Below are 22,155 nucleotides of genomic sequence, written 5' to 3' on the forward strand. Positions count from 1 at the left end.
TTAATTGAGACATTTTTCATTTTACAAACATCAGTTAAATGCTTGTGTGATATAGGCTATATGCTCAATGCCATTCCTGCCTTCAAGAGTTTTCAATGTGCTTTTGTACCTGTGTGTCTCCTTCTAGTTACCAGCTTAGTGTACAATAAGCTCTGTGAAGGCAGGGCTTATCTCTCATTTAACTCCTAACATAGGGCCCGGCATATAGTAGGAACTCATTAAATACATGTTTTATATACTTGAGTGAATGAATGAGAGTGGTCAAATAACAAACCAATCAGAATACCAGGAAGGCATCAACAATCATACCAAATGAAAAGACTCTGGGCCTCTGAAGTTTAGGAAATCAAGCTGCCTGTAGAGAATAAGAAGAGACTCCCAGAAGAGATGACCTGTAAGTAGTTGCTCCACAGTTGAAAAGGGGACAGTTCAGGCAGTGGCATAGTTGGCCTTACAGATGTTAGAGAGGAAGCCAGAAATGAAAAGAAGAATTCTAGCCACCCATTTCCTGGTGAGCACTTTGGCCAGCATGAGCTGCATTCCTTTGAGCTGAGCATGAGTGGAATTTCCAGCCTAGGTAGCAGAATGGAACTTGGAACAAATAGCTCAGCAGAAAAGAACCCAGAAACAATGGGGCTGGGCTCAACTGCCCTTTGCCAGCTCTTGAGCTCATGGAATATTGGAACTCAGCGGGCCTTGTTGAGGGAGATATATGATGTCCTTCGGATTGCACCACTTCAGAGGACCCAGAGGGAAACTGCCATGTTCAGACAGCATTAGGAACCTTGGAAGATGTGCAGAAATACCTGGGAATAGTCTGCATTACTATTCAAGTTTTCCATCTGGCAAGTACAAGTGAAAGTCTGTTTGCTTTAAGTATGCAGACGGTCCAAACACATTGGACGGCAGAGGGGAAGACACCTCTGTCAAGAGAGAGCTGGAGGAGCCGGGCACAGCGGCTCCTACTTGTGATCCCAGCTACTCAGGAGGCCAAGGCAGCAGGATCAATTGAGCCCAGGAGTTCCAGACCAGCCTGGGCAACATGGCAAGATCCCTTTCTCTAAAAATGTAAAAAAAAAAAAAAAAATTCAGCTGTACATGATGGTACCTGCCTGTAGTCCCAGCTACTCTGGAGGCTGAAGCCAGAGGATTGCTTGAGCCCCGCCTCTTAAAAAGAAAAAAAGAGAGAGAGGGCAGAAGGATGCTTCAAAGATGAGGGGGTGTCTGGTAACGATGATAATGATAGCACGATTCAGGGCACTGTGCAACCAATCTGGAGAAGGGTGGTAGGGGAGGTTTAAAAGGAGCAACTGATGGGAACAGATGCTGTCAATTTTAGGGCAGGTGATTCAAAGAGGAAGGGACCAGCTTCACAGAGGAGAGAATTACTACAAACAATGACACAACCACAAAGACACTGGTCTCTCTACTGGCCTGACCTGAATTTCTTACACATGATCAAGTTCTGGGATCATGCCATCAATCACACTGAAAAATGTAGTGGGAAATTCTGCAGTGTCAGCCCTCAACTACTGTTCCTTCTGTGTATTTTCTCAAGTCATTAATTCTTTCAAGACAATGATGAATTGATAAGGACTTAAGAAAGATATAAATAACTGAAACTCATTTATATCTAGATCTTCTCTTCTAGATTATAAGGGAATTGAATGCAGGAATCACAAATTACTCACTTTTGAATAAAGCACTTTGCCCGAAATATAGCAAAATAAGTGCTTCATAGATGAGGAAAGAAAGAGAGGGAGGGGGCCGGACATGGTGGCTCACACCTGTAATTCCAGCACTTTGGGAGGCCGAGGCGGGTGGATCACAAAGGTCAGGAGTTTGAGACCAGCCTGGCCAACATGGTGAAACCCCGTCTCTACTAAAAATACAAAAATTAGCTGGGTGTGGTGGCGGGTGCCTGTAATCCCAGCTACTCGGGAGGCTAAGGCAGGAGAATCGCTTGATCCTGGGAGGCAGAGGTTGCAGCGAGCTGACATGCCATTGCACTCCAGCCTGGTGACAAGAGCAAGACTTTGCCTCAAAAAATAAGTAAGTAAGTAAATAAATAAATAAATGAAAGAGAGGGAGGGAGGGAGGAAGGAAGAAAGAGGGGGGAGGAAGAAAAGAAGGAAAGAAAAGAGGAAGGGAGAAAAAAAGAAGGAAAGAAAAAAAAGAAAGAAAATAAATTTGATTAGCGATGGTAAGGGAGGGTGATTGTGATGGGCAGTACTGAACCTGGCCTGCATCACAGGAAGATATATGTTGTCATAGAAGGAAATCACCTTGGGAGCTGTTCATGTTTGGGGAATAGTATATGTATAAGCTCAAGCTACTTGCTGGCCAAGGCTAGGTCCTTGATTTATTTGACATTCAGAAGTTAGATTTTTTTTTTTTTTTTTTTTTGAGACGGAGTTTTACTGTTGTTGCCCAGGCTGGATTGCAATGGCGCGATCTCGGCTTACTGCAACCTCCGCACCCCCGGGTTCAAGCAATTCTCCAGCCTCAGCCTGTAGCTGGGATTACAGGCGTTAGCCACTACGCCCGGCTAATTTTCGTGTTTTTAGTAGAGACGGGGTTTCATTATTTTGGTCAGGCTGGTCTTGAACTCTTGAACTCCTGACCTCAGGTGATCCGCCTGCCTCGGCCTCCTGAAGTGCTGGGATTACAGGCGTGAGCCACCGCGCCCAGCCAGAAGTTAATTATTTAATAGCAGTGTAAGTAGGGGGTAGGAAAAGAGAAACTTTAATGGGGTAACTGTAAAGGAAAAGACTAAGAAGTCACTCCATTTACTGGCTGGATTCTATCTACCCCATATGGCTACCAACATTTGTCTGAGTCATTTCCTCAATGGTTGTGACAGCTCCCTCTTCTGCTTTTAGAAGGAGGAAGTAGAAAGTTTAAGAGCTTACTTTAGACCACCTTTTGCATATAGAATTCATTTCATTTTCAAGGTCCCAAGGGTATTTAAATGGGCTTTAAACCCATTTAAACCTGGCTTTCGCCTGGGCATTTCGGTCTCCACCCCTATGATAAGACAGTCCCCTCCTTTTATCAGGGATAGAAGCTAAGGATAAACTGTATCATCATCTAGATTCAAGTCAGGGCGTTAAGCAATGTGCTGCGCAGCTAATAATGTTGACTCTCTTCCCTCCATCCCCCTATCTTGTAAGAAATAGTATACCCACTTTACAGATTAGGGACGATAGGATTTATTGAACTTGACCTTGGTAAACATAATCCAGAGGGTGGAGTTCAGACAAAATCCCTTTCTACCTACCAACCAGCCTATGAAAGATCTTTTAGTAAATGGGACCTAAACTTCAGGCTCACTGCTCCTCTCACTTTCACAATCAACCGGTAAAGAAGAAAAGTAATGGTTGCCACACCAGAGAGGGTGGAAGTACAGAAGCGATCAGAGGAGAGGAACAATCTTTAACACAGTTGGCTTAACGCAGTGCCTGTCCGTTTCGCGACAGTTCAAACGACTACTATGGGGCCACGGTTTGTTCTGGGCCAGGAAACACACGTGCATCCTGCGCATGCGCCCAAAAGGAACCCACTGCCCCTCCTGCTGGACCTCTTTAGCCAAGTCATCAACCAGCCCTCAACATGCCCGCCCTCAAGACTAAACCCTCGGCCAATCGGGAAACCGGAGTCGCCCGGCACGTCACTTATTTTGCATATGCCCTCCTCTCCCCGCCCCCATGCTTGGACTCCGCCCCGTCTGGGTCAGGGATTGTCACATAAGAGCTTCGTCCTGGCACCTGATTGGCTCTCTTTCCAGCTCCGCCTCCATCTCCTCCCGCCGCCCGCCCCTTGGCGATCACACAGCGGCAGGCAGAGCAAAGTACGCAGGCGCAGGCGCTTCCTCTCTCTTCTAGCGGCCCGCCCTCCCTCCTCCCTCTCCCTCCCCTCCCCACCCCCTTCCCCTCCTCTCCAGGCCTGCGCGCGCGCTTCTTCCTCCGGCACGCGCCGCTGCTGGCCGAGCACTCTCGCCAGAACCTCTGGCTCGCGCGTGTCTTTTCCCCTCAGGTTGTGGGGAGAGCGGAATCCTGCTCCGCCGTCGCAGCAGCAGCGGCAGCGCCGGCAGCCTCGGGCGACAGCGGCGGCGCGCGAGCCCCCGGGCGGACCGTACCACCGCTCGCCAGCACGCAGGGGGAACCGCCCGTCTCGCCGCGCACGCCTCGGCGACCCCGCGGGGCTGAGGCGTCGCCGCGCCCGGCAGCGTGAGCGCAGAGCCGGCCTCGACCCCGAGCTCGGAGCCCCGCGGGCCGCGCCCGCCGCCGGCCCCACCCATCCGGGTCGAGGAGGCCGAGGCCATGGCTGAGACGGAGGAGCGGAGTCTGGACAACTTCTTTGCCAAGAGGGACAAGAAGAAGAAGAAGGAGCGGAGCAACCGGGCGGCGAGTGCCGCGGGCGCAGCGGGCAGCGCCGGCGGAAGCAGTGGAGCCGCGGGTGCGGCGGGCGGCGGGGCGGGCGCGGGGACCCGGCCGGGTGACGGCGGGACCGCCAGCGCGGGGGCTGCGGGCCCAGGGGCCTCCACCAAGGCTGTGACGAAGGTGAGGGGCCGGGAGGCCGGCACTCGGGGCCCGGGCCGCGCGCCGGCGCCCCATGTGCCCGCCCCCGCCTGCCGGGGAAGCGTCCGGGAGGGGCCGCGGAGGCCGGGCGGACGGGCGCGGGCCGCCACGTGACGCAGGCTCTCCACCTCGGGCTGGGCTCGCCAGGGCCGGGACCCCTTCCGATACCCGCGGTGGAGCCGCCCTTCCCACCCCGCGTCGCTCGGCGTTAGCCAAGGCCCGGGCGGCGCCACCCTCCGGGGGCACTAGGTCTGGGGCCGCAGTGCCCAGCACAGAGCAGCGTTTATCGGGTGACGTCTAGGCTGAGTAATTCCGTGTGCTGACCTCAGCCCAGTAGTTTGAGCTGAATTTTCGCTTTCAGCAGCCGCATTTGTAGCAGCTCTTTTGTGATGACTTAGTCTCTAAGCTCGTGAAAGAAAAAGAAAACTCTCGGTGGCAAGGTTGAAGTAGAAATGTAGTTGTGAAATTCCTATTGACTTCTTCCTTCGGATTTTCTTAGTTGCTTAAAGTAACAGCTCCCATGCAGGAACCCAGCGGAAGTATAGTGTTAGCCTACGAGCATGTTTGTCCTCCATTTAGCCTAGTTTGCTCCAGAACGAAGCAAGGGCTTTGACCAGAAGACAAGTACATACTTAGTTTAGGTTCCAGCCACTTGATCCACTTTTCGTAGTGTGTTATTTGCTTAGTTATATGTCTACAAATAGCTTTAATTGATCAAATGGCGTTTGTTTTACAGGACGAAGATGAGTGGAAAGAATTGGAGCAAAAAGAGGTTGATTACAGCGGCCTCAGGGTTCAGGCAATGCAAATAAGGTATAGTCTGGTTACAAATGTGTTTAGATAACCTTTGGGATAGATATTGGATACAAGTTAGGTTTTCCTTTGGCCCCAAAGCAGCATCATAGTAGCCTTGTGCTCTAGATACGCTTATTAGGACTCAAATGGGTTCTGTCTACTCTTTCTCACTCCATGGAGGCAGCCCTTCCGTGTGCTCATGAAATTAGCTGCTGACTCTAAAATCCTGTGAGAGCTTGCCTACTTCCAGTTCTGGTTAGGCCTTTTCATTTGAGACAGCTAAAGTGGATTTTGTCGCTTCAAAATTTTTACTTTTAACATCGGTGATTGTACTTAGTTTTGGTTTCAAAAGTAATGTGGATGTTTTTCACATCCTCTCCAATAAGCAAGTGAATATGTTTTTGTAATTGAAGTATATCATACTTACAGAGAGATAGAGGTTTTATGTGTTCACACAGTGCAACCAACCTTTGCAATAAGCACCAGGTCAAGAAACTGAGTATTACTGATACAGAACAAGGTTCCCCTCCTAACACGTACTCACTGCATTCACCTTCAACATAACCACTATTCTAACACCATAATTTTTTCTAAAACTTCATAGGAATGGAATTATATGTGTAAACATGTGATTTTTTAAAGTTCAAAAAAACATAGTAATTTTTAAAAATTGGGTAGTTTAGAAGATTTGAAATTAACATTTTGTCAAGTCCAGTCTATGGCAGTCAACTTTAAGGTTGATGTTAAGTAAGTGCTATATTTTGGAGGGTTCATAAAGTAGGAAAAAACAAGTGAAGATATGGTTCTGCTGTAAGATGAAAAAATCGTTTGCTCCCTGTTTAAAGAAATAAAGGATCTTGATGAACTGTCTCCAGTTTGAAGGTTGCATTTTATAGGCAATGCCAGTGAGTGCGAGGCACAGTGGAGGAAATACTTTCCTTAACTGAAAACTGTCTTTTGACCTCTCTGGATGTTAGTATCTATAGCTTTAGATAACTTACTCAAAAAGCAGGGTTAATATTATTGACATTTGTTGAACACCTACCAGAGCTAGGCATTAATGTCCTACTGTGAAAACATCATTTTGTGAGCTTAACCAAAGTGAAACCCCCAGATTGATAATGGGAAACTTTCAGGAACGATGGCTTCTCCAGTCGAGATTTCTTTGTAGTGGTGTTGAGTAGAAGTGATTAGACTTGAGTTTGATTCCCAACCACTTGTTGGCTTCCTTCATGTGTCTTCCTCTTTTCTGTCTCCTGGGGCTTGACCTGTAAATAATGGGGAGGAGGGAATGTGAGGTTCTTACCATTTGGTGTTGTGGAACTGCCTGTGTATGTGGCTCCGGTTCTGTTGTAAAGTTTGGCTCTTCTTAAGTCTTTTCTTTCCTAAGTGACTGCAGGTTCTTGAAAACGTGAGTGACTGGAAGAATAGTGTTTGGCCATGTTGAACTTGGCAAAAGTAGCACTTTTCTGAAGATAAAATTTTGGTTTCAAGTTCACTGAGGATTAGAAATTGATTTTGTTAAACTATGGAGATTATTTAAACAGAACCTGTGTTTTTCTGTTACTGACTATAAATTACATGTTCATCTTCAGGGTTATTTTGGTCTTGATCTATTTTGGTTACTTTTGAGATAGTGAAAAGTGTCTTAAATAGCTTACATACTTCACCCTTGCCAGGGATATAAGTAAGTATCAGCTAGTACAAGCATTTAAGTTCTGTTCAACCTGAAGTAGACTAGCTCTTTTTTTTGAGACGAAGTTTCCCTCTTGTTGCCCAGGCTGGAGTGCAGTGGCGAAATCTCGGCTCACTGCAACCTCTGCCTTCTGGTTTCAAGTGATTCTTCTGCCTCAGCCTCCCGAGTAGCTGGGATTACAGGCGCCCGCCACCACACCTGACTAATTCTTGTATTTTTAGTAGAGACAGAGTTTCATCATGTTGGTGAGGCTGGTTTTGAACTCCTGACCTCGTGATCCGCCCGCCTCAGCCTCCCAAAGTGCTGGGATTACAGGCGTGAGCCACGGCGCCCGGCCTAGACTAGCTTTTATATTGTTTTTTTTTTTGTTTTCTTAGCATCTAGTCATTGGCCCTAAGTGGCCATCCTTGTAGAGGTATTCCACTAACCTGCAACACTGAGAAACACTCCTTGCCATATGCTCTTCACTCAGATCCACCAGTCTCTGCTACATGTGCTTTATCTTTTTCTATTTCTCCGTATACTGAGAGTTAGCTGCAGATGTCACATTCAGTCTTTTTTCCTTTTTTTTTTTTTTGAGACAGAGTTTCGCTCTTGTTGTACAGGCTGGAGTGCAATGGCCGATCTCAGCTCACCGCAACCTCAGCCTCCTGGGTTCAAGCGATTCTCCTGCCTCAGCCTCCCGAGTAGCTGGGATTACAGGCATGTGTCACCACGCCTGGCTAATTTTGTGTTTTTAGTAGAGACGGGGTTTCTCCATGTTGTTCAGGCTGGTCTCGAACTCCCGATCTTGGGTGATCCACCCGCCTCGGCCTTCCAAAGTGCTGGGATCACAGGCATGAGCCTCTGAGCCCAGCCAAATGTCACATATAATCTTAAAGTTCTTGACCCTGGTCCTTATAGTAGCTAGCATATTAGTTCTTTACCTGTACATTTGAAAGGGGAAATTTTTCATTAGCAGCAAACGTATTATATATTAAGATCCTATTTCACATTTACCAACCAGCTCAAGATTTAAGTACCAAGGTACTTAATGTGCCCAGTTTTGTGTCTGAATTAACAGATCTTATTCAAGGTCATGCTGTTATAGACAAATTCTTGAGAGGGAAGCCATTGAGGTGGTTATAAAGGAGGCTGTCATTTGAGTTAGATCCTTGGTTGTTTGTAGGCCCTGTAGGCCTCTTTCATCTCTATTTTTTCATTTTTTTGAGACAGTCTCACTTTGTCACCCAGGCTGGAATGCAGTGGCATGATCATAGCTCACTGTAGTCTTGAACTCCTGGGCTCAAGTGATCCTCCCACCTCAGCCTCCCCAGTAGCTGGGACTACAGGTGTGAGTTGCCACCCCTGACTAATCTTACTTTTTTTTTCTGTAGATGAGGTCTATTTTACCTAGGCTGGTCTCAAAACTCCTGGCCGCAAGTGATCTCAAAGCAAAGGAATCACAGGCATGAGCTGCTAGGCCCAGCCACTTCCATCTTTAAAGTGGATTTTTGGGAGAATGTTAGAAAGATTTAATTCTTGAAGGTATACACTGTTGAGCATTTGTCACGTTTCAGTAAATAATTGAGTTCTTGGAGCCCAGTGGTTTTCTAGAAACTTTGGTGAGAAATCTAGACTTAAACCTGTTAGGTAGAGCTGGTTACATTATCCAAGGTGGATTTATTCTAGCAAATACTTATGTGACTACTCTGCTAGACACTGAGGTTCTCTGGTTGTAGAAATAAGTCATGCTGTAATAGGCAACAGTAGATAATTTCAAAGAGATGTGCAAGGTGCTCTGGGGCAGAGGAGAGACATTTCATCATCCATGAAGGGGTCAGGAAAGATTCTTTGGATGAGGTGCAGTGACATTTTAAGCCTCCAGGCCAGGCATAGCTGATCAGGCCATGTTTATCTCCCCATTTTACTGTTGCAGCAATGCTAGGTATAATAGGGACAAACCTGTGGAGATGCCGGGTATTCCAGCAGCTCAGTCCAGTCTGATTTTTGTTTTAGCTGCTTCCCCCTAGTGTTGGGGAAGGGGAGTTAGGATGTATAAATTCTCATGTCTCTTGAGGTAAAGAGATAAGGCTGTTCTATTCTTTATAAATATACTGCTGCAGGATGTGTGATCCTATCAGCCTTACTAAAGAAAATGCATTTCTCAAATCTTAGAGAATATTTTTGCATCATACCTTAGAGCTATAAAGGGGATAAAATGAATTAAAAGGTAATGTGAAATAATAGAGCCTCTAGAATCCCACACTATTTTGGCTCTGCTACTTTGTAGCCCTGGGGAAGGTACTTAAGTTTCCTCATACATACATACAGTTGGTCTCTTGGCTGCCTTAGTGTTACTGTGAGGTTTAACTTTGTACAGTGGGGTGGAATGCTGCCTGCTGTAGTAGATATTCAATAAATCTCTCTTTTGTAGCGTCATTATTCTCCTCACCTTACCAGTAGTGCCTTACAGACTTACGCATATTTAAGACCGTATATGTGGAATTGTGATGCATTTACAGCAGTATTGTAGTGTTTATTTATAAAATTTAGCTGATGGGAAGCTATATTTATATTTGGGTCAAACACTGAATTTCAGCCTGTCTCCCATGGAAATAACCGTTTGGAACATGTTTCTTGTTCTGCTATGACATTTGGAGAGTTGATACTTTCTGAAATATGTAAATATGAAAAAGTAATAAAATATGTAAATCATTTCTACCCTGCTAACTGGCATTTAGGCAAGCCTCTAAGCATCTCTGGGCTTCAATTCCTTCAATTGTTGGATGAAGAGTTTTTTTGGTTTGTTCGTTCTTTTTTTTTTTGATAGAGTTTTTGCTTTTGTTACTCAGGCTGGGGTGCAATGGCGCAATCTCCGCTCACTGCAACCTCCACCTCCCAAGTTCAAGCGATTCTTCTGCCTCAGCCTCCCAAGTAGCTGGGATTACAGGCGTGTGCCACCACGCCTAGCTAATTTTTGTATTTTTAGTAGAGACAGTGTTTGACCATGTTGGTCAGGGTGGTCTCGAACTCCTGACCTCCAGTGATCTGCCCGCCTCTGCCTCCCAAGATGCTGGGATTACAGGCATGAGCCACTGCGCCCGGCTGATAAAGAGTCTTGACTAGACAATTTCCACATGTTTAGTTTAGCTAGTATTTCAGAATCTTAACCCAAAATACTTATTTATTTTTATTATTATTATACTTTAAGTTCTAGGGTACATGTACACAACGTGCAGGTTTGTTACATAGGTATATATGTGCATGGTGGTTTGCTGCACCCATCAATTCGTCATTTACATTACGTATTTCTCTTAACGCTATCCCTCCCCCAGTCCCCCACCCCCCAACAGGCCCTGGTGTGTGATGTTCCCCTCCCTGTGTCCATTTGTTCTCATTGTTCAACTCCCACTTATGAGTGAGAACATGCAGTGTTTGGTTTTCTGTCCTTGTGATATTTTGCTGAGAATGATGGTTTCCAGCTTTATCCATGTCCCTGCAAAGGACATGAGTTCATCCGTTTTTATGGCTGCATAGTATTCCTTGGTGTATATGTGCAACATTTTCTTTATCCAGTCTATTATTAATGTACATTTGGAAAAACCCAAAATATTTATTTAAAAAAATTTCTTTTGGCCGGGCAGAGTGGCTCACGCCTGTAACCTCAGTACTCTGGGAGGCTGAGGCAGGTGGATTACTTGAGGTCAGGAGTTTGAGACCAGCCTGGCCAACATGGTGAAACCCTGTCTCTACTAAATACAAAAAATTAGCTGGGCATGATGGCGCATGCCTGTAATCCCAGTTACTTGGCAGGCTGAGATAGAAGAATTGCTTGAACCCAGGAGGCGGAGGTTGCAGTGAGCCTAGATCAGGCCATTGCACTCCAGTCTGGGCAACAGGAGTGAAACTCCATCTCAAAAAAAAATAGAGACAGGGTCTCACTGTGTTGCTATGTTGCTCAAGCTGGTTTTGAACTCCTGGCCTCAAATGATCCTCCCACCTTGGCCTTCCAAAGTGCTGGGATTAGGGCATGAGCCACTGCACCTGGCCAAGAATCCAAAATACTAAATTGTCTCCTTGTGCCTTTTATTATTGATGTACAATCCCTCTAATTAAACAGACTATGCTTATTTTTTGGAAATAGTTTGTAAACTAGGTGTATTTTAAATTTGTGGTTATTTTATTTTTTAATTTTTTTCCTAAGGGCAAGGAGATGTTAGACACTTGACAGTAAAAAAAAACTTCCAGTTGAGATACTGTTACTATTCCATCAGACCAAATAGGAGTTTTTATTTAAAAGCTTTCTGTGAGGCTGGGGGTGGTGGCTCACTCCTGTAATCCCAGCACTTTGGGAGGCAGAGGTAGGAGGATCACTTGAGGCCAGGAGTTCAAGACCAGCCTGGGCAAGACCCTGTCTCTACAAAAAATGTAAAAAAGTAAAATTAGCCAGTTGTGGTGGTCTGCACCTTTAGTTCTAGCTTACTTGGGAGGCTGAGGTGGGAGTATCTCTTGAGCCCTGGAGTTGAAGATTGCAGTGAGCTAAGATTGGGCCTCTGTACTCCAGCCTGGGTGACAGAGCAAGACCCTGTCTCTAAAAATTAATTTTTAAAAATGAAAAATGATTTTTTTATGTAGGTTATAAAAATAATATGCTTGTTTTTAGAAATTTTTTGAGAAAAATGTAGAAGCATAAAGAAATATGTAAGAATTATCTGTAGTCTCTTCTACTTAGGGATAATCAGTAAATAGTGCTGATTATTATGGGGTTGTCACCTCCATTTTACATAAGAGGAAATTGAGGTATAAAGAAATGAAGTGCCATATTCAAAGTTTCCTGGCTGGTAAGTGGCAGAGCCTGGGTTTGAACCAGGAAGCCTGACTTTAGAATCTGCTCCTAATTGCTTGCTGCATGAAGAAGATAAAGTCATACATTCTAGCATCCAGAGCTACTCTATAAAATTTTTTAAAATTGTTGTAGATGTTTTTGTATTTATATTAGGTATATAGATGTTGTTTTAGTGAATTTTGGTTTATATGACATGAATACTACCTCCATGTCAGCATAGGGTTTACATTTTAAATGGCTGCATAGAATTCTCTTACATGTTAACGAAAAGGAAAACTGAGAGATGGCTTGGCTATATTTTTATTTTAAATTGCATTTTTTTCTTTCTCAGACCTCTTAGGGATGAATTGCCATATTCTCTATCCTTTTTCCTCTGAGATAAAGTTGTAAGTAAAATCTTGCTGTAAATGTAGACGAGATTAATCTGTTCTTCTTTCCACTCTTCCTCATTGTCACTCTGGCCTCTAAATTCCGCAGTCACTTCTGGTTGGTAGGTAATTCATACAATGCTGCCATTATTTTTTATTTTTTATTTTTGACACGGAGTCTCGCTCTGTTACCCAGGCTGGAGTGCAGTGGCACAGTCTTGGCCCACTACAACCTCTGCCTCCCGGGTTCACCTGATTCTCCTGCCTCAGTCTCCCAAGTAGCTAACCGGCGTGTGTCACCACACCTGGCTAATTTTTGTGCTTTTAGTAGAGATGGGGTTTTGCCATGTTGGCCAGGCTGGTCTCCAACTCCTGACCTCAGGTGATCAGCCTGCCTCGGCTCCCAAAGCGCTGGGATTACAGTTGTGAGCCACTGCGCCTGGCCAGTGCCATTATTTTTGAATGGCATTTTGCCACTTACTTTTTTCCTAAGTATCTTTAAAGGAGACTGTCAAGCTAGTCAAGAACTTTGTCTTATAGCCAGCATGTGTCTTGTTTTAATAGAAATGGAAGGAAAGCATCCTTAGATATCCTTTTGCAGAAGCCAAGAGAGGCTGTGATGTTCCTAAGGTTATACAGTTAAGAGAGTCAGGGTGATAAGTAGAAGGCCAGGGACAGAGTTTTGGGAACCAGCCTTTTTTTTATAGGAAGGTGGGGAAAAGGTAGAATGGTGAAGGAGTTGAGAAGCTTGAAGACCTAGGAAAAGCCACCATTGTCATGAAAAATAATTTTATGAAAACGTTGGTAGTTTCTGCCAGGTGTATCTTCGAGGTGAAGAGTTGCAAAAAGGACGTTCGATTTAGCCATTATTGTGCTTTAATATCCCTGTTGTCAGTATTCCTTTTGTCAAGAGACAAAAGATAAATACACTTGGTAATTTAGGACATGTTAAGTTACGCAAAATAATAAAAAGTAATCCAGCAAAAAGAGAAATAATCAAAGATGCCTTGGAGAAATAGATTATGACTCAAGTCAATTCAAGAATAAATTAATCAGCATTGAGAAAATACTGCAAGCAGTCTTAAGATGGTATGTTACCACTGAGGGTATCTTTTCCATTTATAACATCTGGAAAGCCAAAGACTGAGCTCTTATATATTTTTTTAAACAGGTGATAAATACATGTCTGATGTTAGGGGCTAATTCTATCCTCTGTAAACACTGGACACAGACTTGTTTTCATCTGCTGGAATGTGAATTCTAATTCTGAGAGTATTTTATGTGCGAAAGGATTGGCAAATAAAATTATACAACTTTCAAAACTCTTCATTTGCTCACTAAAAATATGCTTACCTTAAATGCCTGTTTGTACACTTTGGCTTAAGGAAAATTTTGTAATTGTGCTCTTAATCCTTCAGCTCACCTTCTTTTCTGCATTTCAGGTTGTATCATCCTCTCTTCCCTCCCTTAGTCGCTTGAGGTGGTAACTGGGGTCCTGCTCTTATGTGGGGCTGCTATAAATGATCAGGCATATTGTCACAGAGGCACATCAGGTTTTTTTTATTTTTATTTTTTTGAGACAGTCATGCTCTGTCGCCCAGGAGGGAGTGCAGTGGCAAGATCTCAGCTCAGCGCAGCCTCCGCCTTCCGGGTTCAAGGGATTCTCCTGCCTCAGCTTCCCCAGTAGCTGGGATTGTAGGTGTGTGCCCCCATGCCTGGCTAATTTTTGTATTTTTAGTACAGATGGGTTTCGCCATGTTGCCCAGCCTGGTCTTGAACTCCTGACCTCAGGTGGTCCACCCATCTTGGCCTCCCAAAGTCCTGGGATTACAGGTGTGAGCCACTGTGCCTGGCCTCACTTTTTAAATAAGACGTTCAGTCTTGAAAGAGATTGACTTCTTCAGGGTTGTACGGATAATCATGGATAAAACTAACGATTTGGACTGAAAATTTTCTTGGTGATTCCTTAATGAATTTACATCTTTGCTTTTCCAACAGTGAAAAGGAAGAAGACGATAATGAAAAGAGACAAGATCCAGGTGATAACTGGGAAGAAGGTGGAGGTGGTGGTGGAGGTATGGAAAAATCTTCAGGTCCCTGGAATAAAACAGCTCCAGTACAAGCACCTCCTGCTCCAGTAATTGGTAATTTTACTATTTCAGTTTCAGAAAGATGTCTAATTTATATATGATTTTCTATATGGTCCACTTTCAACTAAGTGCATGATTGTGGTGGGGTGAGGAGGAGAGGTTCCTTTCCATTCCTGGTAGAGTGTGGGATGTGTATATATCTTGTTAAAGACTTTAAAATCCTAAATAAAAGGAATCTGGAAGTTAAAAGACATGCTTTTGTCCTGTATGTTGCTGTAAAATTTATATAGATATAGACTAGTCGATTCCAGTTTCATTTATTGGAATTGAGCATTTCTTCTAATATTCTCTTTAAATATTAACTACTTGCTAATGGAGGAAAAGGTAAGGAAAAGACTTTAATTTACTAGAATCCAAGGTAAGCTTCATTTAGGATTTTTAGTGGTAACTACCCTAGGGTTGGGTTTAACTCCAAAAGTTTTCATGAGAGAGAAAATTCCTAAAGCTTTTATGATTTAAAATATTTTTGACAGCTGAGTAACGACAGAAAGACAAGGGGCCCTTGTCCTTCACTTGTGCTTTGTCTTTTTCATTCCCTATTTAACTTTCCTGTTCTTTGAAGCATGAATTCTCAGCAGGGCCAATTTTATCATTCTCAAGGGGGTAAAAGTTGCTTCTTATGGAATGAAGGAATCTTATACCTTAACAGTCATTTGTGGCCCACGAAAAGACTAGAATGCATAAACAGATGTATGGTATATCTGCAGTATTAAAATTTCATGGAGTCGGGGGCAGTTAGGAAACAGATGTCTGAAAGGTCTCCTTAGGGCAATAATGAAAGTTTAAGAGCACTACTTTAAAGAAGTGTATACTCATTATTTTATTTAGAATGTTATAAAGAATAACATATCACTCCAAATCTTGCTATGCAGAAATCACAGATAACTACTCTGTTTAAATTTTTATTTTTATATTTTTTAGAGACAGGGTTTCACTCTGGCCCAGGCTGGAGAGCAGTCATGCAATCATGGCTCATTGCAGCCCCTCAACTGCTTGGGCTCAAGTGATCCTCCCACCCCAGCCTTCCAAGTAGACTACCGGGGCACGCCACCTGTTTATTTTATTGTAGAGATGAGATCTCACTATGTTGCCCAGGCTAGTCTTCAACTCCTGGGTTCAAGCAATCCTCCCACCTTAGCTTCCCAAAGTGCTGGGATTGCAGGTGTGAGTCACCACACCCGGTCTTATGTTTTTAAATCATCTTTAGAATCTTTTTGTTTTGTTTGTTTTGTTTGAGACAGAGTCTGGCTCCTGACTTCAAGTGATCTGCGCACCTCGGCCTCCCAAAGTGCTGGGATTACAGGCGTGAGCCATTGTGCCTGGCTAGAATCTTTTTTTCTTTTTCTTTTTTTTTTAGACAAAGTCTCACTCTCTTGCCCAGGCTGGAGTGCAGTGGCACAATCTTGGGTCACTGCAACCTCCGCCTCCCGGGTTCAAGCTATTCTCCTGCCTCAGCCTCCCGAGTTGCTGGGATTACAGGCGTGCACCACCATGCCCCGCTACATCTTTGTATTTTTAGTAGAGACGGGGTTTCACTGTTTTGGCCAGGCTGGTTTTGAACTGCTGACCTCAGGTGATCTGCCTGCCTCGGCCTCCCAAAGTGCTAGGATTACAGGCTTGAGCCACCGCACCCAGCCCCGGCTAGAATCTTAAAAAATAACCACACTGGCATTTCATTAAATAAATTCTTTACATATGGCATCTTAATCAGTCCACCAATCAGGTAAAGAAGTAATTCATATTTACTGGTAGGGAAACAGGACTAAAGTCCTATTCTGAGAGGCAGTCCCTGATGAGACCAGTCATCCAGGCCCAGCAGATTCCTTTTCTACTTCCAGTAATTTGGCTTGTGGAACTCATCATTTACGTAGATTACTAAAGTTGTACGTGGAGGAGGAGTTAGGATACTACCCTAGAAAAATACAATGTTTTCACTTTTCTTTTTTCTTTTTTGAGAGCCGGAGTCTCCTTCTGTTGCCCAGGCTGGAGTGCAGTGGCTCAATATCGGCTCACTGCAACCTCTGCCTCCTAGGTTCAAGCCATTCTCCTGCCTCAGACCCCTGAGTAGCTGGGATTACAGGTGCCTGCCATCATGCCCAGCTAAGTTTTGTATTTTTAGTAGAGACAGGGTTTCACCATCTCGGCCCAGCTGGTCTTGAACTCCTGACCCCAGGTGATCCACCCACCTTGGCCTTGCAAAGTGCTGGGATTACAGGTGTGAGCCACCACGCCCAGCCTGTTTTCACTTTCAGACATTTTCTGAAATGAATTCCCTTCTGTGGTCTGACCCAGAGACCCTGGTATTGTTTTTTCTATAATTGTTAAATGATTGGGAATGCAAGAATAGCTTATTAAAATGCTGAGCATTTAAATAGTTTATCTAAAAATTGTTATAAAATATTAGTTACAGAAACCCCGGAACCGGCGATGACTAGTGGTGTGTATAGGCCTCCTGGGGCCAGGTTAACCACAACAAGGAAAACACCACAAGGACCACCAGAAATCTACAGTGATACACAGTTCCCATCCCTGCAGTCAACTGCCAAGCATGTAGAAAGCCGGAAGTAAGTACTATAATTAATTGCATTTTGTTTGGGACTTCTGTTCCTAGGCCAGGGAGTGGGATTTAGGGGATGTGCATACCCACCCAAGGGAGAGACTACTCCTTAACTAATAAAGCCTGAGCTTCAGCTGACAGGCAGCTGAGAATAAGGGTGGGACTTTATATGTCCGGAAGGGAAGAAAGAGGGAGGGCAAAGAGCATTGGAGACACTTTGCCTTCTGTCTGCAAAAGTTTCTCTTAGCCTTGGTTTATGTTGTTTTATAGCAATGACAAGTTTTAATGTAGTTAAAATTCTTTTATAATTAAGTGGCTTTTGCTCCTTATAATATGGAAACTAGAAATATAAAAGCGCTGTTTAATTGTATTCCCAGTTAATGTGACTATAGACAGAAGATGTTGGCATTTATAAATCTAATATTAAAATAATCTTATTTCAGCAGGTACTTAAAATGAATGCTACCTGGAATTAAATGACTACATATGGCACATCTACATCTTACTTAGGGACATGAATTTTTTAAAATAAATAAAATGGGAAGAAATGTAAATGACATCAGATGGAAATGTGTTTTTTGGGGTGGCTTTTAGAATAAATCCCAGCCTTTTCACCACTTTGAGAGCACAGCTGGCTTGAATTTAAACCTCCACGTGGAATTGCTCCTCTGCTCTGTCTTAAAAAATGTATAAGGGACCTTTGGGAGGGCAGTGATTCACCACACTCGAGTTTCTTTACCTGATCTAATCAGATCCACTCCCACAAAATCGATGTGAGGAGAAATCATTGACTAATGAGTAGAATTTACTTGAATGAGAAAATTGTTACCCTTGTGCATAAAGAGAGAGATGTATTATCTATTACTGGCTAAAAGTAAGAGTCTTGGGAGGAATGTCATTACACAGCTTTTAACAGTTTTCTTCAAGTTTGTCCTGAAATAGGGTCACAGTTAATACTATTCAGTAGAAGATAGGACCCTAGAGCTTCAGTACAGCGTTCTGTGTTTTCTGTTTGAATTGAAGCCTTAAAATGGTTTGATAAGGATTTTATATATGCCTCCACTCCTACCCCTCCCCAGGATTCTTCTAAGGGGTGGCTTTTTTTTAAATTCAAGGACGAATATTTTCAAAAACCCTAGTGAAGAAGAAATATTTACTGATTACATTTCTTTTCCCTTAGGGATAAAGAAATGGAGAAGAGCTTTGAAGTAGTAAGACACAAAAATAGAGGTAGGGATGAGGTTTCAAAAAACCAGGCCCTTAAACTTCAGCTAGACAACCAATATGCTGTGCTTGAAAATCAGAAAAGCAGCCACTCACAATACAATTAAGGAATGGGCTTTGCTAACCCTTCTGAGGTAACTAGACTGCAGCTAACCACCACCAACAGCCATTCATCATCTGATCTCTGCTGGATCTACAGACACCGATGCAGACCACTTGATTTCATGACCGGCCCTATTGCACTATGGAAGTTAAAGTGTCACGACTGCTCTATGCATATTGGATTTAGGGGAATTTTCATTGTTATATAAATGTGTGAACTAGTTTCAACAGTGTTCTTTCATATTTACTCTGCAAATACAAAAAACCAAAACCTACAGCCAGTGGTCATTTCAAAATCTTTTTATGTTCAGATATTGAGCCTTCATAAGGGTTGACTACCTCAGATTTGCTGCACTCATTGTGGACTTCATGTGGATCACAACTTCTGGATAAGAAGATTACAACTATTAAGTGTCGATGTGAACCTTGCAACCAGCTCTACTGGATTCTTATCAGAAATCCTGCATAAAAAGTCAGCCATCTGGGTTCTGATCTGCTGTAAAAGATGAAGATTTAAGTGACCTTAATTAACCTGTCCTGTGCCCTACCCTTAAGGAATACTCTCTGTAGTAGGCTGTTGTTATATTAGACTTCCTGGAACACACCGCTGAAAAGAACTGATGTGTTCAGATCATCTGTGTAGGGCTGTGATTTGTAATTTAAACTTTAATTGTATTCTGAGGTAACCACAAAATAAATTCAACCAAACTGGGGTCCACCAAGTGGGGGAAGGGGTAAGGGAGAGAATAATCTTGGGGTTGTTTTTTTTTTTTGGTAATTTTTTTATTTGGATAGTGCTTTTTTGTTTTGTTTTTGTTCTGCATTAAGGCTTTTGCTTTGACTTGAAATAAGTTCTTTGACAGAGCATATTGCTTGGTTAATTAAGTAACCTAAAGTATGCATTAGGATTGTGAAATGTCTTGTGAGTATGCCAATCCTGAGGGTGGAACCAAATAGCCTTTGATGAAAAGGGCAGTGGATTCTGGAGGCTCTACTTCAGGTGCTGCTATAATGCCTCATCTAATCAGGTCTAAATTGTGTAGTAAACTGCAGCGGGGAGAATATGCTTTCTGCTCAGGCTAAGAGGGTCACTGATCTGTCCTTACAAATTCAGAGCAACATGAGCAAAACCTCAGCTAAAACCCATGTAAGTGGCATGAATTGTGCATGATCTTTGATAAGAATTCCTCATGTACTTGTGCCCAGTTTTTCAAGGTATTGGCTGTTCTATAGATGCAGTGATTGTCCCAGCTAGCTCTGTTACCAGCCTTTTGGTGTGTCTTTATGTTCATTTGGAGAGTCAAGGCGAAAGACAGGTGATGTAGCACTTCTGTTTTTAATAATTATTGCTTAAAATACCTATTAATAGTTTTGGGTCATTTAAAGGGACTTGAGGAAGCTACCCAGGATTACAGAAGAGTGTCCACCTAACAAGATGGTCTGGCAGTTTCCTAGTTTTGTATCTGGTTCAATAGAAATATCTGAAAAGTGGTAATGTGACCACTTGATGCAGAGTCCGGGTTTCTCTATAATAAATCCCTTTGCCAAGTGCATGAGTTGCAGACTTGCTACTGGCAAGAGTGAAGCAAGTGGGTGAGTAAAACTATTTTGACGTGGGAGCGTTTTCAGATAGGAGTTTAGTCTTGACGAAAGTGTCCGTGCAGGAATTGGACTCCGAGGAGGGTTACAGTATCTCCTGACAGGACCTGCCACTCACATCTGGGCAATAATGTTGACATCTGAGGTGGCAGGCAGGATGCCTGCCTTCTAATATATTTGGGTGAGTAGCTGAGCCAGCCAAGGGAAGGTTGAATGATTAAATCAGAAATGGGATTCTTGGTAAACTGAAGACTTTTATTTGGGAACGAAAAACCTTAAAAAAATCTCTTCATCGTTGAACTGTGCATTTTCCCTGCATTTTTTCCCAACAAAATTTTGTTGGGGGTTATGTTACTGAAGAATGAACAGATGAGTAAGTGGAGGTGTTATGTAAAGGCATATTGTACTCGAAATCTGAAGACCTGCAGCAGATTTAAATTACAACTCTTGTTATAACTTTTTAAAAGATTGTGAAAATATCAAAATATACATGAATCAAGTTTTAATATACTGTATGATGGGTGGATGAGGCTGTCCATTGTACCATTTGTTTGAATTCTCAGGCATGGTTTGGCAGTGCAAGAATTCTGTAACATTAACAAATTCAATAAAAAGTAAATATATGGATTTTGGACTGTAATGGTTATTTTAAAGCCTTATTCTGTCTTTGAAAATGGTGAGTTGAGGTCACACCTCTCTTGTTGTGGGAAGGTGAAGATGCTCTAAACTCAGAGGTGTACTTTTTTTTTTTTTTTTGAGACAGTTGCTCTGTCGCCCAGGCTGGAGTGCAGTGATGTGATCTTGGCTCACTGCAACCTCCGCCTCCCTGGTTCAAGCGATTCTCCTGCCTCAGCCTCCTGAATAGCTGGGATTACAAGCGTGCACCACCACGCCCAGCTAACTTTTGTATTTTTAGTAGAGACGGGGTTTCACCATGTTGGCCAGGCTGGTCTTGAACTCCTGACCTCGTGTTGCACCTGCCTTGGCCTCCCAAAGTGCTGGGATTACAGGCATGAGCCACCGGGCCTGGCCAGGAGTGTACTTTCTGTTTCAGAAGTGTTTACAGAGTACTCAAGCATAAAAAAAGACCGATGAGGATTTAGGCAAACCAAAGACAGTAAAAAAAGAAATAGAAAATTTAAAAAATACAAAACGCATGAAAGTGGCTGCAAAGCTGTGACAACTATTTTTGGAAAACTTGAAATACGCATTTGTCCTTGTTGCTGTATTAAATTTTGTTACCTTAAACTATGGCAGAGGAATCTAAAATCTTTATATAGACTAAGGATTTAAGGCTTTGTTCGATGAGTCTTACAATTCTCAAACACAGTAATTTTAAATTTCAGGATTTAGTTTGGATTATAGTCCCTAGATTTCTAAATTAGCAAAAGTATATTTCAGTCATTTTGGTAGTGGAGTTTAAATATGTAATGTTAACAATTTACTATTTGATTATTCTTTGTGCTTGATTGAGATTTTTTTTTTGACAGCCCTATTTAAGATAGAACACACACAGAAACACACTCTATCAGTCTTCCCTGCTTTAATTTCTTCTATAGTTTTAACTTTTTAGATAAAAGTCACTCTTTTCAAAAAAAAAAAAAAGAGACATGGTCTTGTGCTGGAGTGCAGTGGCGCAATCATAGTCCCCTGCTGCCTTTAACTCCTGGGATCAAGGAATCCTCCCACTTCAGCCTGCTGAGTAGCTGGGATTACTGTGTGTGCCACCAAGCACTATTTTGTTTTTTAAGAGATGGGGTCTTGCTATGTTGCCCAGGCTGTTCTCAAGCTTCCTGGTCTCAAGCAGTCCTCCTCTGCATCCCAAAGTGCTGGAATGTTTTACAGCCACTTTGGGAGCCACTACACCTGGCCAAAAGTCACCTTTTGAAGTGTACAATTTAAGAATTTCTTATATTCTCAAAGTTATGCAACCATCACCACTCCTAAAATTCTTGAACATTTTCATCACCCCAAAAAGAAATTCTATTGTTATTAGTCATCATTTTCTTCTTTCCTCCCAAATTCCTGTCCTAGGCAGCCACTATTGTATTGTCTCTAGTTTCTTTTTTCTGTTCTTTTTTTTTTTTTTTTTTTTTGAGACAGTCTTGCTGTCACCCAGGCTGGAGTGCAGTGGGGCATTCTCAGCTCAATGCACCCTCCGCCTCCCGGATTCAAGTGATTCTCCTGCTTCAGCCTCCCCGAGTAGCTGGGATTACAGGCACCCACCACCATGACTGGCTAATTTTTGAATTTTTA

The 22,155-nt window shown here is 43.1% G+C and overlaps 1 protein-coding gene across 18 annotated transcripts; it reads left to right on the forward strand.

Annotated features, from left to right (window-relative positions):
* The first annotated feature begins 719 nt into the window (after positions 1-719).
* Positions 720-20,526, forward strand: CDV3 (CDV3 homolog). Of its 18 annotated transcripts, none has more exons than XM_031009103.3 (5): positions 720-845; positions 5,317-5,393; positions 14,266-14,411; positions 16,822-16,981; positions 18,155-20,526. In XM_031009103.3, exons 2-5 carry the CDS (start codon positions 5,383-5,385, stop codon positions 18,303-18,305), a joined length of 468 nt encoding a protein of 155 aa, XP_030864963.1. In that variant the 5' UTR covers positions 720-845; positions 5,317-5,382; the 3' UTR covers positions 18,306-20,526. The 18 variants fall into 18 exon arrangements, with proteins under 18 accessions (XP_030864963.1, XP_063560273.1, XP_063560271.1 ...); XM_063704203.1 differs by lacking the exons at positions 720-845; positions 18,155-20,526 and adding exons at positions 3,420-3,850; positions 13,851-13,966 and having other exon boundaries at positions 16,822-16,969; XM_063704201.1 differs by lacking the exon at positions 720-845 and adding an exon at positions 3,466-3,850 and having other exon boundaries at positions 17,421-20,526.
* The last annotated feature ends 1,629 nt before the right edge of the window (positions 20,527-22,155 follow it).

The sequence above is a fragment of the Gorilla gorilla genome, chromosome 2 (genome assembly GCF_029281585.2).
Source record: "Gorilla gorilla gorilla isolate KB3781 chromosome 2, NHGRI_mGorGor1-v2.1_pri, whole genome shotgun sequence".
NCBI lineage: Eukaryota > Metazoa > Chordata > Mammalia > Primates > Hominidae > Gorilla > Gorilla gorilla.

Bases quoted from the DNA above. Each gene is read 5' to 3' on its own strand.
- CDV3 (XM_063704199.1), top strand. From the start codon at position 3,494: ATGGGGCCACGGTTTGTTCTGGGCCAGGAAACACACGTGCATCCTGCG. The intron at 3,851-5,316 runs GTACGCAGGCGC...TTTGTTTTACAG, and splicing joins ACAGCGGCAGGCAGAGCAAA to GACGAAGATGAGTGGAAAGA. The intron at 14,412-16,821 runs GTAATTTTACTA...ATAAAATATTAG, and splicing joins ACCTCCTGCTCCAGTAATTG to TTACAGAAACCCCGGAACCG.